The sequence below is a fragment of the Apium graveolens genome, chromosome 5, assembly GCF_009905375.1.
Source record: "Apium graveolens cultivar Ventura chromosome 5, ASM990537v1, whole genome shotgun sequence".
NCBI lineage: Eukaryota > Viridiplantae > Streptophyta > Magnoliopsida > Apiales > Apiaceae > Apium > Apium graveolens.
This window is the reverse complement of record NC_133651.1, coordinates 43,544,942-43,562,407: the sequence shown is the minus strand read 5'-3', so window position 1 is coordinate 43,562,407 and position 17,466 is coordinate 43,544,942. Positions and strand designations below refer to the sequence as shown.

General features: G+C 35.1%; 1 protein-coding gene across 2 annotated transcripts; it reads left to right on the top strand.

Annotated features, from left to right (window-relative positions):
- The first annotated feature begins 7,744 nt into the window (after positions 1-7,744).
- On the top strand, positions 7,745-16,383 carry LOC141723921 (serine/threonine protein phosphatase 2A 55 kDa regulatory subunit B beta isoform-like). 2 transcript variants are annotated; one of them, XM_074525872.1, is made up of 14 exons: positions 7,745-8,091; positions 10,532-10,635; positions 10,758-10,856; positions 11,082-11,201; positions 11,359-11,565; positions 12,136-12,227; positions 13,344-13,462; positions 13,977-14,100; positions 14,184-14,307; positions 14,839-14,907; positions 14,987-15,078; positions 15,155-15,232; positions 15,448-15,518; positions 15,613-16,383. In XM_074525872.1, the coding sequence occupies exons 1-14, from the start codon at positions 7,989-7,991 to the stop codon at positions 15,747-15,749; spliced, it is 1,539 nt and encodes a 512-aa protein (XP_074381973.1). In that variant the 5' UTR covers positions 7,745-7,988; the 3' UTR covers positions 15,750-16,383. The 2 variants fall into 2 exon arrangements, with proteins under 2 accessions (XP_074381973.1, XP_074381972.1); XM_074525871.1 differs by having other exon boundaries at positions 11,359-11,568.
- The last annotated feature ends 1,083 nt before the right edge of the window (positions 16,384-17,466 follow it).

Here is a 17,466-nt window from a genome sequence, read left to right as displayed (position 1 = left end):
GCATTAAGCTAAATAACAGACAAAGAGTAAAGTCTGATTCACTTCAGTACATCTTAGAAATAAGGCATAACTAAAATTTTGCTAAAGAGCTGTCATTATCCTGAAACCTACTGATGAATGAGTTCATGCTTGAGGCCACCTCAACTGTTTTGTGCTAATTTTATGCATCTTTTGAAATTCTATTTTACAGTGGCTTCTCAGTGTAAGTGAGTCACGACTGTTTATCAGAATTTATGCTATTATCAGAGTATTTCTCCAGTAATCATAGAGTGTGAAAAGTCACCAAGAAAAATATTTTTGCTTTTCTAATGCATATTTACTTAATACCAGCAATGCACTTGGGTCGTCCCTTTCATATTTTTACTCTAGATCTCAAAGGAGTACCTGATTTTATTCTTTAATCTTTTTGCTTTTTCTTTTGATAAGAGAGGTCTATCAGCACTTAGTGCACTCAGCAGTTTTACTAGTATCAGAACTTAACAGATGAGTAGCATTATTCTAATTTGTGACTTAGTAATAAGATATACAAAGTAAACTTAACTAAGCTCAATTATCAGAATTTGCTAGTGTCATAAGATTTCCACTGAAATAATTACTTCTTCCATGGAATCATTTGTTTATTGAAGACTACTAGGTCAGTATCTAGCACAGTTATCCTCATAGGATTGAATAGGTACTAGAACAAACATATCACTTATCAGAGTTTAGAAACATATATCAGACAACAGTCAGTACTTAAAGACATTTATCAATTAAGCACAGAATACACAATGAGATTAATTCTGTAAATACTGAGCATAAAGTCTGATAACACAGAACAAGTCTAAGCAGATTTAAAGAAAGAACCTGAAACCATTCCAAGTTTATTTACCAATCTTGTAAAAGTAGCTTCACATAATGGTTTTGTGAAGATATCTGCCAACTGTTGATCTGTGGGAACAAAATGCAATTCCACTGTACCTTCATCCACATGTTCCCTGATGAAGTGGTACCTGATGCTGATGTGCTTTGTCATTGAGTGTTGAACTGGATTACCTGTCATAGCAATAGCACTTTGATTATCACAGTAAATAGGGATTTTGAAATATGTTAACCCATAATCCAGTAACTGATTCTTCATCCAAAGAATCTGTGCACAACAGCTTCCTGCAGCAATATACTCTGCTTCTGCAGTTGATGTGGAAATTGACTTTTGTTTCTTGCTGTACCAAGAAACCAATCTGCCTCCAAGAAATTGGCAGCTTCCACTTGTGCTTTTTCTGTCAATTTTGCAACCTGCAAAATATGCATCTGAGTAACCTATTAGTTTAAAATCTGATTCTCTAGGATACCATAATCCCAGAGCAGTTGTTCCTTTAAGATACTTAAAGATTCTTTTTACAGCTGTTAAGTGAGGTTCTCTTGGATCTGCTTGAAATCTTGCACAAAGACAGGTAGCATACATGATATCAGGTCTACTGGCAGTTAGATAGAGTAGAGAGCCAATCATACCTCTGTAGTCAGTAATATCTACTGATTTACCGGTATCCTTATCCAGTTTTGTTGCAGTGGCCATTGGAGTGGATGCACTTGAACAATCTTGCATTCCAAATTTCTTTAGCAAGTTTCTGGTGTACTTGGTTTGACAAATAAAAGTGCCTTCCTCATTCTGCTTGACTTGAAGGCCCAGAAAATAGCTAAGTTCCCCCATCATACTCATCTGATATCTTGACTGCATTAGTTTGGCAAACTTCTTGCAAAGTTTGTCATTTGTAGATCCAAAAATGATATCATCAACATAAATCTGGACCAGAAGTAAGTCCTTTCCATGGTTGAGGTAGAACAGTGTTTTGTCTATTATTCCTCTGTTGAATCCACTTTCCAGAAGAAACTGAGCTAAAGTCTCATACCATGCTCTAGGAGCTTGCTTAAGTCCATAAAGTGCTTTATCAAGCCTGTAGACATAATCTGAATGTTTGGTATCTACAAAACCTGGAGGTTGTTCAACATATACCTCTTCCTCCAATTCTCCATTGAGAAAAGCACTTTTCACATCCATTTGAAAGACAGTAAACTTTTTGTGAGCAGCATAAGCCAAAAATATCCTTATGGCTTCTAACCTAGCAACTGGTGCAAATGTTTCATCATAATCAATTCCCTCCTGTTGAGAATATCCTTTTACAACCAGCCTTGCCTTATTCCTTGTAATTATGCCATCACTGTCAGTTTTGTTTCTGAATACCCACTTTGTACCAACAACAGATCTATTCTTTGGTCTTGGCACTAGGATCCAGACTTTGTTTCTTTCAAATTCATTCAACTCTTCCTGCATTGCTTGCACCCAATCAGCATCTTGAAGAGCTTCTTCTACTTTCTTTGGCTCAGTCTGAGAGAGAAAAGAATTGTATAGACACTCATTTGAAGTACATGTTCTAGTTCTGACACCTGCATCAGGATTTCCAATTATCAAATCAGGTGTATGTGATTTTGTCCACTTCCTTGCAGATGGAATGTTTTCTCTAGAACTAGATGCTCCCCCATGATCCATGCTATCTTCATTTTCATTTTCTGATGCTCCCCCTGAAACTATGCTCTCTGAGTTGGATTCTTCAGTATTTAGATTTTCAGCACTATCAGAACTTGGCTTATCAGAACTTGACGAATCAGAACTTGAAGAGCCAGATGCATGTTCTGATGTTTCTTGAGATGTGGTAGGATCTTGAGTATGCTCCCCCTGCATAGGTGCATCTTCCTTTAACGTAGTCACCACAGTTTCAATAACATCAGAGTTTAATCCGTCAGAGTTTGTAGTATCAGGACTTAGACTGTCAGGTTTTTCAGTATCAGAATATGAGTCTTCATTTTCAAATCTCAGCTGATCATGGTCAACGAAATCTTTAAGACCGGTGATCTTCTTGTCATCAAAAGAGACATTGATAGATTCCATGACCACTTTTGTTCTCAAATTATAGACTCTGAAGGCTTTTGTGGAAAGTGGATATCCAACAAAGATTCTTTCATCAGCTTTTAGATCAAACTTTGATAGCTGTTCAGGATGAGTCTTGAGAACAAAACACTTACATCAAAATATATGAAAATATTTCAGATTTGGCTTCTTTTTCTTCACCATCTCATATGGTGTTTTTCCATGCTTGTTAATGAGTGTTGCATTTTGAGTAAAACAAGCAGTCTGCACAGCTTCAGCCCAGAAATAGGTTGGAAGCTTTGCTTCTTCAAGCATTGTACGTGCAGCTTCAATGAGAGTTCTATTCTTCCTTTCAACAACTCCATTTTGCTGTGGAGTTCCAGGAGCAGAAAATTCCTGCTTTATTCCATGGCTTTTGCAGAACTCTTCCATTATCAAATTCTTGAACTCAGTGCCATTATCACTCCTTAAAATTTTCACAGAATCTTTGATCATTTTATCCAGCTGTTTGACATGATCAATCAAGATAGACGCAGTTTCACTTTTTGTGTGCAAGAAATACACCTATGTGTATCTGGTGAACTCATCCACTATGACCAACGCATACTTCTTCTTTGCAATAGATATGACATTTACTGGACCAAATAGATCAACATGTATAAGATGATAAGGCTCAAGAATTGATGATTCAGTCTTGCTCTTGAATGAAGATTTTCTTTGTTTGGCTTTCTGACATGAATCACAAAGACCATCAGGAGCAAATACTGTGTTTGGCAATCCTCTCACAAGATCTTTCTTGACCAGTTCATTTATATTGTTGAAATTTAAATGAGAGAGTTTCTTATGCCAATTCCAGCTTTCTTCAATTGATGCTCTACTTATCAGACAGATTGCAGAGCCATCAGTACTTGTTGAAAGCTTAGCTTCATAAATGTTACCACGTCTATATCCTTTCAGAACAACTTTGCCTTTAGATTTACTCACAATTTCACAGTGTTCTTCAAAGAAATCAACATGATAACCTCTGTCACAGATTTGACTTATACTCAGAAGGTTGTGTTTAAGTCCTGAGACCAGAGCTACTTCTTTAATGATGACATTCCCAAGATTGATATTGCCATATCCCAATGTTTTTCCAATATTGCCATCTCCATAAGAAACACTTGGGCCAGCTTTCTCCACAAAGTCTGATAGCAGGGCCTTATTTCCAGTCATATGACGTGAACATCCACTGTCCAGAACTAGAATATTTTTCCTGTTGCCCTGCAATCATAAAGACCACTAATTATTAGTTTTAAGGACCCAGACTTGCTTGGATCCTTTGGTCTTATTAAGTTTGTTAACATTTGCAGTGGATTTAGCATCAGAGTTTATGTTAACATTTTTCTTATCAGAATTTACATTATCAGACTTTGAATCAGAATTTATACTAGAAGGAACAATGGAAACTTTCTTCAAAGAAGGTTTTATTTGATAATAATCATAGTACAGACTATGATATTCCTTACAAGTATAAATGGAATGCCATAAACTACCACAATGAAAACAAGGATTTTGTGGTTTGTATCTAACTGACTTACTCTTAACTCCTGATTTCGAAGGTAAGGAGTTAATATTCTTATTTTTCCTGCAAAAAGAAGCCAGATAGTTAGAACTTCCACAGTTATGACATGTTTTCCTAGGTGCATCAGGAACAGGTTTATAATCATTGCTTTTATTCACACCTTTCTTTCCATTCCTATTTTTCCTAGGTGATTTTACCTTGTTTGCATTCTTGACATCTTTCAGATTATGCTTAAGCTGCTTCTTTGTCATTAAGCCTATGTTTACTTCAGCTGTCTTTTCCTGTTTTAGTTTGTCAGAAGTTAATTCCTCTTTAACTTCTGATTTCTCATTATCAGACTTTACAGTTACAAACTTAACAGGTTTTAACTTTGGCTTTTGCTTAACAACAGGCTTAATTTCTTCAGTTCCTTTATCATTCTTATTTTCTCCATAACCTAAGCCCTCTTTCCAATTTTCACTATTTAGCAAATTTTGAGTTATTCTGCCAGAGTTAGTCCAAGTCATGATTATCTCTCTTTCCTTTTCTAACTCAGTTTTTAGAGATTCATTCATTTTTAGCACTTCATCCCTAACATAAAAAGCATCATCTCTATCCTTCTGAGTTTGATGGAATATGACTAACTCTTTTTCTAAGAAATCATTTCTTTTCTTATATGCAAGATTTTCAGAAGTTAATCTTTCACATGTTAAAGTTTGATCTCTATAGCTAACAAACATGGTTTTAAGATATCTTCTCAACTCATTAATATCATCAGTATGAAAAGCATAAGTAGTCTGAGGTACCTTTGTTTCAGCAGCTTCAGAACTGCTCTCAGCACTTTCTTTATCAGCATTTGTCATTAATGCATAGTTCTCCTCACTTTCAGAGTCTGAGGTGTCTGTCCAGCTTTTCTGCTTTGTGACAAGAGCCTTGCCTTTGTCACCCTTTACCTTCTTGCAGTCAGGAGATATGTGGCCTTTCTCACCACAGTTATAGCATTTAACATTGGTGTAATCTCCTCTGTCAGACTTTCCTCCTCTTCCTTCAGATCTTCTGAAATTCTTCTTATCAGAACTTATGCTTTTCCTGGGAAACTTCTTTCCCTTCCTGAACTTCCTGTATGCAATCTTTGTGATTCCTTTCATCATAAGAGCACACAGTTTCATCATCTCCTCATCAGCATCAGTCTCAGGCAAGCTTTCAGAATCTGAGTCATCACCACTCTCAGAACTTGATGACTCAGTATCAGACTTTATGAAAAGAGCTTTACCCTTGTCTTTCTTTGAGGAAGCTGCTTTGGGGAATTCTTCTTCAGCCTTAAGAGCAACTGTCCTTAACTTTCCTCCTTTCCTCTTGCTTCTTTGTTCCATCTCCAGCTCGTGTGTCTTGAGCATTCCATAGATTTCGTCAAGAGTTGTTTTATCAAGATTGTAGTTTTCTCTTATTGTCGTTGCCTTCAAATCCCAGCATTCAGGAAGAGCTAACAGGAACTTAAGGTTTGAATCTTCAAGATCATACTCTTTATCAACCAATGACAAATCTTTCAAAAGTTTGACAAATCTATCATATAAATCATTCAATGACTCATTAGTCTTTGAGTCAAAGTGTTCATACTCTTGAGTGAGTATTGTCTTCCTGTTTTTCTTAATTGTGTCAGTTCCCTGACATCTTGTTTCCAGAGCATCCCATATCTCCTTAGCAGTCTTGCAGTTGATTACCCTGTTTGACATTACATTATCAATGGCACTATGCAGTAAGTGTCGTACCTTAGCATCCTTAGCAATTGATGCTATGTCCTCAGCAGTATAATCACTCTTCTCCTTTGGTACGGTCGTTGCTGCTTCACCTGTAACTGCAACAGCGAGTTTGGTTGGTTTGTGAGGACCTTCCTTGATTCTATCCAGGTATTCTGGATCTGTTGCTTCCAGGAACATGGTCATCCTTACCTTCCATATGAGATATTCAGATGGTCTCAGTATGGGGACTCTGATGGTCTCATACCGACTCTGAATTTGTGTCTTTGGTGGTTCCTCAGTTGTGGTAGGCTTAGTTGGAGTTTCTGTGTCCGACATGATTGTGTTTGGATCTTTAACTATATGTAAGTTAACAGATAGGCTCTGATACCAATTGTTAGGTCACACACACACTGTAGAGGGGGTGAATACAGTGTATAGTACACTCAAATCGAACTTAAAGAACTTGAGTAACAGAAAACAAACTTTATTGAAACAATAAACTCTATTACAATATAGAACTGTTACCTCTCAGTGATGAACAAATATCACGAGAGCTGCTAGGGTTATAAAGAATAATAACTTTGATAATGATAACACTTATAGTGTAAACCCTATGCCTGTGGTTATATACTACACAGTTACAAGATAATCACTAATTGATATGGAATATAATTCTGCTTCCTAAAATATATCAATCAGATATCTTCTATTCCAAGTATTCCATTCTTTACGGAATTCCTTCTCCATGCATATCTCTTCTTATGTTTTATCTCTATCTTCTTTCCTTTAATCAGCTACTGTTCTTATCTGATTGTCCTTCAGCACTTAAGTTCTGATATCTATCTTCTGATGATTATCTCCTGATAATATAAGTACTGATATTCTTAAGTCCTGACTTCCAGTATAAGTACTGATCTATCCTGTTCACACAAGATCTGAAAGCTAAACATAAAACATATTAGCCATGACATTATCAAATATATCTAACACTATAATAACCGAAATGGGGTATAATTTGGTATGCCCTTTTTTGGTTGGTTTGGTTATCCAACACGTTAGATTTACTTATATATAATTTATGATCATCAGATCTTTTTAACCAATTGATCAGCACCATTAGATTTAAATACTAAAAATATATATACTACTCAAACTCACAGGTTCGAACCCCGCCAACAACAAATATTTATATTAATATTTATATATTACTAAAGTTCTCAAATATTTATATTATTATTTATGCACTACCCAATATTCGGATTCGAATCTCGCCAATAACAAATATTTATATTTATTATTTATATATATACTAATAAGTTAATGATCCAAAAAAATATTAAAATTTTAAATAATATAAATATATTAATGAAGTCGCACGGGTTGTTAGGCTAGTTTAATTAAAATATATGTTGAACATTTTTATAATCACAAATTTAATTATGTACCCCGAGCCAACAAAACTAAAAAGACCAAGCCCAAGGGCCGAACGCAATGTAGTATCTGTGCATCCTTCCAGAACGAATAAAATCCCAAAAATACCCTCGAAATTCATAGAAAATCCCGAGTGTTGTACTATTGTTGTCCTCTTCGTAATCGAGAGTGTTTGTAAAAATGATATGATGCTTCAATCTTAACACACACACACACACAAAACAACCATTTCTAGTGCGAGACTCCTCTGGATGCATTTACTTAATCATTAAGCTTCCGATCGACCTCTATACCTAACAATCCCGATCATATACACACAGATTTTGTCTCTATATATCTTTTAACTCGGTTAGGTTTATTGCAATAGGAAATGAACGGTTCTGATGGAGACGTCGTGGCTGCACCGTCGCCGCTGGACTGGAAATTCTCTCAGGTCTTCGGTGAACGCACCGCCGGCGAGGAAGTTCAGGAAGGTATGGAGATCCGAATTTGTGTTTGTCTGTTTTGTTTAATTAGGGTTTCATTTAGTGGTGTTGATCTGTTTTGAGATTGTTTTGGTTATTATTCGTGATTGATTATGTGGATTTGAGCTTTGTTTTAAGTGATTTTTTTATATGTGCTGATTGAGTTCAGAGAGGGAGGGAGAGAGAGAGGGAGGGGGAGGGAGAGAGAGAGGGAGGGGGAGGGAGAGAGAGAGAGAGAGAGTGAGTGAGTGAGTGAGAGAGAGAGAGATTAAAGTATGTGATATGCCTAAATTGACAGAGAGAGATTAAAGTGTGTGATTGCACTTAATTGAGAGAGGAGGGAGGAACTAGGAAGGGAGGGAGATATTAAAGAATGTAACTGGACTTGATTGAGCTAGGGTTCGGCTTTGGATTCGATATTGTGTAAGTAATAATGGGAGAAGTTACAGAAGTGCTGCAGTTTTTTAATATGATTAGTGTTGGTCAAAGCTTAATAGGATGTCTTAGATTCTATATTAGATCTCTGAGTTGAACATTTGTGTCTTGCCCGAATTATTTGATTCTAAATGGCGTTGTCAAATACTAGGAAGCAGGGGTTCTCGTTTACCCAACGTATCTCTGATTCTCCACGCACCCCCGTATTGGATACTCGGATACTTGGGAATACTCGGATATTCACAATCTGAACTACTTCAATAAAAGGCTCTAATGTTTATCTTCAATTCTACAAAAAGAAAAACTATGACTTTAATTATTGGGTATTAGATGCTTATGTTCTGCATTTAATTCACTTTTCTTGTGCTAAATGGATTCTATCAATCATCAGATCAAATATTTATTTATAAATTTATATTTATTATATTTGTATCCCCCGCACTTGAATTCCTATATTTTCATATATGTTGAATCCATATAACCCCGCAACCGTATCCTTGCTTCTTAGGTCATACAAATGTCAGCTCATCTAGGAGCACTCTTTGCCTTGTTGGTCTCTCAGTTGGATTCCTTGCTGCTGGATAGGTTAATTGAGTATTTGTTATTAGTTTATACTGAGAATAAGAAAGTTTTGGTGAAAAATTCTTGTTCGGCTATCAGCCGTACAATGCAGCTTTCTATTCAAAGTAACTGATGTATATTCTTCTGTGCCGTTATGACATTAAAAAAGGAGCCTTAGTTACTTTGACACAATCCCTGAAATTTAATTTATGGGTTCCATATCTGCGGTTTCCGTTTATAGAGATAAACATAGAAGAGTTGTGAGTTCCCAAAGCTACTTTTATATATCAATTTCTTAATTCTAAGGTTCCTTTGACTTCATATTAGCAAGTCTATGAGTATACTTGTTCATTACATTTGCTCTTTAATTTGTTTAGTACTAATGGAACGGTCAGCTGTACAAGAAATGTTTCTTTCAAGTTTTATTGAAAGTAACTCTTTCAAATCGTTTTACATTGGTTAGAGACGCTTGTAATGGATTGCATATTTTCGGGGTTTTTTTTGGAAAGTTAAACCAAACATCATAGTAAGTTTTTAAAGTCACTTCTATAACTGTAGCCTTGCATAATTTTATGGCTTCTTCCACATGGTTAAATATATGTGTCATGACATTCATATGTCCGTATATTGGTCTTTTTATCAGTAGTGATGTGATATATTAATAAGCTAATATTGCAAATTTGAACAATTAATGTAGTGATCAGTAATTTCTCTATTATTAACCCCAGAGTGATTCAATTTGTCAAATTTGAGAGAGTAAATATTCACGTTCCAACTATCATTATTTTGCTTTCTACATAAATAAATTAATCATTATTTAAATTCTAAAAAGATTCATGCAATAATAATAATTTTTTAATGAGTTTTAAAATACATTTTAAAAAATATGAGATTCTAAAACAGATATAAAAGGAATCTCACAAAAGTTTTTTTTCCAAACAGATTGTTGTTAATGATTGAGTTTATGGAAAAACTTATGAAGGGTGTAATAGAATTATTATTTTTTTTAACTTCAAAATTATATCTTTTGAAGTGGTTATCTCGGTTCTCTTTTTAAGAGAGTTCTCTTTAAAACTTGAACCGTAGCCTAGAGAGGAGGCAGAGTTCTCTCTTTTTTGTGCAAGGAGTCTAAAGTTTAACCCTTTCAATGTCTAAGTCATGCACAGAATATCTTTTCCAGTGTGAATGCGTGATAATAATAATTTTAATTGTCTGTAATTCTATAGGATTAATGAAATAATGTTCTTGGATGTTTATTTATTTTAAAGCCATAAAAGACTAATAACTCAAACTAAATACTGTTATGTTCATTACCTTTGTTCACAACTATATATATTAAGCACATGCTCGTGCTGAAAGGATTATGACGTGATAGATCCAAATGGTGTACACTTTGTTGCACATCTTCTGGAACTAGCTGTTTTTAACTTCTTCAATTTTCACGATTTTGCAGTTGATATCATATCAGCCATTGAGTTCGATAAATCTGGTGACCATCTTGCTACTGGTGATCGTGGGGGTAGAGTAGTGTTATTCGAGAGGACCGATACGAAAGAGGTTATTTCCGTATATCCTTTTTATTTTATTAATTGAGTCTTGAGATATATGCATAATATTACATTCCTTTTTTACTCTTAATTTCTTTAACAAATTGTAAATTATAATTTTAATGTACATAGCATGGTGGAAGCAGAAGGGATTTGGAGAGGATGGATTATCTGGTCAGTAGGCATCCTGAGTTCCGCTACAAGACGGAATTTCAAAGCCATGAACCTGAGGTATGTCATTTAATCTCCAAAAAGCAAATTAACCAAAACATATTGCGTTATTACTCCATATTTCTGATATTGAAAACAAAAGACTAAAAGAGAAGTAGAACCTGGAAGAATTCGTGGAATTTGTTGAAGTTGGAAACTTACTTTCTCAAAATAATTTCTGTATTTTATATTGATTTCCAGTTTAGAATGTTTATAATCATTCTTGAGTTACATATTTTCTTTCAGTTTGATTATCTCAAGAGCTTAGAGATCGAGGAGAAAATCAACAAAATTAGATGGTGCCAAACAGCTAATGGTGCGCTATTTCTTTTGTCTACAAATGATAAGACCATTAAATTTTGGAAGGTAGATGATTTCATCTTTTCGTGTTTTTTTTTGTCAAGTATTCTTTCAGTGTACGATCATACAGATAATATCATATAGGTTTTAAGCAGCATCAATAGTTACAGCTACCTAATTATTGGTAACTCCTGTATTTATGTGTGATTTTCACATGTCGTAGGTCCAAGAAAAAAAAGTCAAAAAAATCTCAGAGATGAACACTGACCTTGGGAAAAGTAACGGGAATGGAAGTATTGCCAGCTCAAGTGTTTCTACCAGCCCAAGCTCGTATCGTGCAAATGGAGGATGCTCAGATGCATCCTTGTCTTTTTCGAGCAATGAATTATCATTCCCACCAGGGGGGATTTCATCACTACGTTTACCTGTGGTAGTTGTACTCAACTTACGTTTCAATTTCTTACTGTCATAATTTCTTGAAGCCAATAATGTGAGTAGCATTAAATTATGTCATCTCATAATGTCAATCTGGTCAGTAGCACATTAAAGAGTGGCAAAATTTTGAAGCCTTAAAAGAGGAGTACTTAGGATGACAGAAATTATCGATGGCTTTGTAGTCTGGGTTCTGTAGATTGAATTGGGTGGGCAGCACACTCTTGCAATTAGGATTTCTATATTGTATCTTCATGCATTGAATTCTATTCAAATTATATCTCCTTTTAGGTGCCTTCCCCCTTCACTAGTAGCTTTAATTACTTAAACTTGGTTTCAAACGTCCTGGCATTTGGTTATATTTTTGACATATTTTGGAGGGAGGTGGTAAGAGTAAAGCTGGTATATCCAAGTGATATTCCTCACATTTATCGATTGTTTATATAAATGTTTGTAGAATTCAGTAGTTTCCTTCGCATGTGAGGATGGATAATATTTTTGTTGGATATGCATATCATATATTCCTGTATCTATATTTGCATGTCTAACAAATTACTCCTACTTGTAGGTAACCAGCAATGAGACCAGCCTCATGGCACGATGTAGAAGAGTATATGCTCATGCACATGACTATCATATTAACTCGATTTCGAATAATAGGTGTGGTTCCATGCATGATTGAATTTTTTAGTTGATTTTGAGTTTCCCATTGTTTGGTGTGTTGTTATGCTTTAACCATTCCCTTCATTATAAGTAATTTGTGTCATTCCTCTCCATACTAGATAACAAAGAATCAAATTGGGAAACTGAATATTTAACAGCAGAATATATCCATTTACGTTAAAAGTGGGTCTAGAATATATGGAACCACCAGATTCGTCCCAGTGTGTCATTTTTCTAACTGTGCATACTATGTTATAGTATTCAGTTAAATTATATGATATTCGAAAATATACAACAGCGTGCAAGGTGATTTAATCCCCGATACAGAAATTCTCACATAGGTAGCCCACTATTAAGATATAATAAATGGCTCAGAAGTGAAGGAATATTGATTTTTATAGTTTACGCAGATTAAATGGCTTTGGTTTTTGTAAATTGTCCCCTCAATTGTTTAAGAAATTAAATTAGGATCTTCTTGGCGAGATATTATAGCAATTCCATGAACTCAGAATTGGTGATGTAGTAGCTATGCTTCTATTTGCTTGTATTTTGTTTCTGTACTGCTGATCCTCTCTACGCTCTTATTTTACATGAGGCGCGTGAAGAAATTTATTTTACAACTATTTTGATGTAATTAGAACCTAAAAACACTACTCCTGCATTTCGTCAAAAAAAAAAAAAAAAAAAAAAGAACCTAAAAACACTCATTGGGACTGATAAGAGATTGCTATTCGGTCGTTATATATTTTTGGATCCTGGACCAAAATTTTCACCTCCGCGAATGTTAGGTTAAGTAGCTGTTGGATTTGATTTGTCATATGATTTATTGGTTAATCATTGAATTTGGAGTCATTTTTTTATTGCATTGTTATTTACCGAGACGCAATAGGAAATGAGCCTCACAAATCACTATCTACTTCATACAGGCTTCTTCTCTAGTTTTCTTTATGTGAGTTGATGATTATTTTAAATTTTAATTGATGAACAACTATGGTTCATTTATCTATAACATGTATGGTTAATTGTTAGCTTCATTTTTCTTAGCACTGTACTCAAGTGTATCTTAACCGTGGTTTGTGTATTACTAACGCTCTCCTGTTATTTGCATTTTAGTGACGGGGAAACATTTGTTTCAGCGGATGATTTGCGGATAAACTTATGGAACTTAGAAATAAGTAATCAGAGTTTCAATATTGTTGACGTGAAACCCGCAAATATGGAGGATTTAACTGGTACGATTCTCGAAGTGTGTTATGATATTATGAACATGTCTTTAAATGAAATACTATCATCTTCATGAAGTAATAGCTTTATCCTGCCTTAAAACTCGATAATATGCCCATCAAAAAACACCAGATAAACTCTTAACCAGTTCGACAATTTAAATTCTACTGCATGGGTATAAAAAATTTCAATAATTCTACACAGTTGAAGTTATATTATTTCAATTTATTGGATATGTCTAGGTAGAAAAAATGATATTATTTAATCAATTACTATTCATATTTCATAGAGGTTATTTATTGGCGGGATATGCCTGGTATAAAGCCCCTCGTCATTTTATGAATAGACCAATTTACACATGTATTTTGTATGTTGATTTTCTTTGCTGTCTGATTCAGAATAGTGTGTGTGTGTGTGTGTGTAGTTTGTATCCCCATTGTTCTATAGTGTTCAATGTTTTTGGTATTTGTGCTGTATGGTTTGATTATACAAGTAATTATGTGTACTGGTTTCTTGCTGTAGAGGTGATAACTGCAGCAGAATTTCATCCTACCCATTGTAACACCTTGGCATATAGTAGTTCTAAAGGATCAATCCGGCTTATTGATTTGCGACAATCAGCTTTATGCGATACACATTCTAAACTGTAAGTGTTAGTCCTCATTGTGGTCTGTCTTCTACATTTGTAATTTTGCACAACTTAATACTCTTGGTATTTGGTTTCTACAGATTTGAGGAACAGGAAGCACCTGGATCAAGATCTTTTTTCACTGAGATTATTGCCTCCATTTCTGATATTAAATTTGGAAAAGATGGAAGATACTTATTAAGTCGTGATTATATGACTCTCAAGGTTGGATATGTTATCTTCTTATTAATTCTTTGGTAATTTCCTGTATTGTAGCTTTTTAAATGTGTACACGAGGACTTGGGGAGAATATCATTTATTCATGGGAATCGGATTCCGCATCCATTTGCCTTGTGTCTTTAGGTCGAACATTTACAGAGTGCATAAATGTTTATCCAGTATAGAACATTCTATTAATTTTTGGCCTGGGTGATCTTTTGTATGTGTAACTGTGGTATAAATCACAATTAGGATTCACATTAAATTGTACAACCTTTTACTAGATGAGGTGCAATATGCAGTGCAGTGCTTTTGATTGGATACCATTTAGTAATCACTTGTAAATGGACCACACTAGTATGGTATGAGATGTGTGTTGATAGTAGTTCCTTTGGTTTTTAGTAAATATTTTAATTTCTAGTATAAGCATATGAAACATATATATACTGTGTCGTACTGGATGAATTCTGTTTCGATGTTGTTTTCAAATGACATTGATTTTTATTCTCAAGTCGTTACGTTTTATTGTGATGTTAGTTGTGGGATATCAATATGGATTCGGGGCCAGTTTCAACCTTTCAGGTTCATGAGTATTTAAGACCAAAGGTCAGTTCTTCGGGATCACTATATATGGCTATATATGTTTGCAATTTAATATATGATATTTACCATTTCTCAAGTGCAGCTGTGTGATTTGTATGAAAATGATTCCATCTTTGATAAGTTCGAGTGTTGCTTAAGTGGAGATGGTCAGCGCGTAGCAACTGGTTCTTACAGGTCTGCCACAACTTTTTGGTTGTTTGTAATGTCTTTCTCAGTGCCATACATGTAACTTTATATTATGTGATTTCAGTAATTTGTTCCGGGTGTTTGGATCTACTGCTGGTAGTACTGAAGCGACCACATTGGAAGCTAGCAAAAATCCCATGAGGTAATGTGAACAAAAATATTTATTAACACTTTTTGATACTTTAGATATGCTGGTTTGATACTGTAGGTGCTACTAATTTTTGGACTAGTCACCTACTTAACACTTGTTTACGGCTTTTTTGTCAACATTTTATTGAAATGCATACCTGACCTTTTTCTTATCTTCTTTGGGCTCATTGAAGTACTGATTTCAAATATTTGTATATCTTTTAACAGGCGGCAAGTTCAGACACCCTCAAGGCCTACTAGATCCTTAAGCAGCAGTCTAACTCGTGTTGTTAGACGAGGTCATTGCATTTTCATTTTTTCGTCATCTGTCCTCTCTCCTTTAGCCTTGTTTTCAGAAGTTATCCTAACAATTATCTATATATATTATGGCAGGGGCTGAAAGCCCAGGAATTGATGCCAATGGTAATTCATTTGATTTCACAACCAAGTTGCTCCATCTCGCATGGCATCCAAGTGAAAACTCAATTGCATGTGCTGCTGCGAACAGTTTGTATATGTATTATGCATAATGATGGACTTGGATAGAAAGCTATTCCCTTGGCTTATCACTTTGGATTCTGATGGAGAGTTTTTTCCCAAACATTTTGATAGTTTCACTTTCGCATTCAAATGCCTCATAAAATATGTAGAAAGTGCCCGTATGTTGGTGATCAGATATTAGGCTGTCTTGGAACTGGGAAACAACTTGACAAAAATCATATCTATTCCTTCAGATCTACTTCATGTTTGCTGATCAGGTGCCTATTTAATTTATTCTATCTTTACCTTTGTGCTTGAGCACAGATACAGTTGCCTTGTCATTTTGGGTTGAAGTGAGGAATTAGAATGAGATGTAGCTCTCCTACACCCATAAACTGAGGATGTAACGGTATTGGCCTTGTTTTTTTGGGGTGAACATATTTTCATCAATCTTTTGGGAAGATCTGGCTGCTAACTGCAGGGCACCTAGTTATTCAAGTTCCTCCAATACTTTAAAATTTCATAGAATTGCTGTATTTGCCTTTGTTATAGAAATTTCGTTATTCAGATTATCAAATTATTTTATTTTATTTTGTAGAATGGAAATAAGTGTTTGAAGGATCCTGTAATTGATTTGTAATGTCAACTGTAAAATGAATGTGCTTCCACCATGTTCGTGTGATATTTTGTGTGAGAACTAATTCATAGCACAATAGCTTAAATAAAGTACTAGCAGCTCTTTTTAAGAATCCGCTTCGCTTTTGCTTTCTTTTCCTCTGGCTACTAAGATGTTTCAGTTCGCCCATGAACCTCTGAAGCAGGACGAGCCACCTATTGTTTAGTGCTCGAAGTGTCTGCCCCTTTGTTGGTTAAACCAAAGCAGTATATAGTATTTTTTTGACAAATGCAGAAAATTTTCATTAACTTCAATATAATACAGTCGGGACAAACCCCCAACTGTCGATACAAGGTAAAACAAATATCATACTAAAAATAATTAGATGATTTGTTTCCTGATCGTTTAACACATAGAATTTAAAAATTCTTGAAATTAAAAACGAAATCAAAGACATCCCGAGCAATCCAAATTGTACCAACATCTCTGAAAATAGCAACATCGCAATTGACCATATCACATAAAAACCATTGTTAGCCCAATGTTCAAAAACACCAATCACTGAGATTGGAGAAACGACACCACAGCTATCTACTTGCCGGACACCGGCTATAGACATGCCGAAAACACCCCAGCTATCTACATGCCGGATACCAGCTATAGACATGCCGAAAGTGTAAACACGTGAAAGATGAACAATCTTTGGTTGTGAAAGGCGAGCTCTTGCAATAATCAACACCGTTTCAGATTCGACGCAGGCTTTGCAGATCACCAAGAATATCAATAAACTCGTTCTCAATCGATTCAACACGAAATAAACCCAACCATAATTAAACAAAAACATAACAAAACACTCCAAAAGAAGAGACAAAACACACACTCCAAAAGGAGAGACACACAAACACCCAAAAAATTGGGTTTTATTGTAGGGAAATTAATAAGGACAAAAGAGAATGAAGGGTTGGGGCTTTCCACCGGAGAAAACCAGTGGAAGCCCCTTGATTTACTTAAGCAGTATATAGTATTAAACAAATGACGCTCCTATAGTTCACTGCTTACGATGAATTTCGTTTAAAATTATTAATTGAACCGAGTTCCATTTTTACAAGGAAAAAAACACCTTGTGCAAGTCTAATGCACTCTGCATTCCT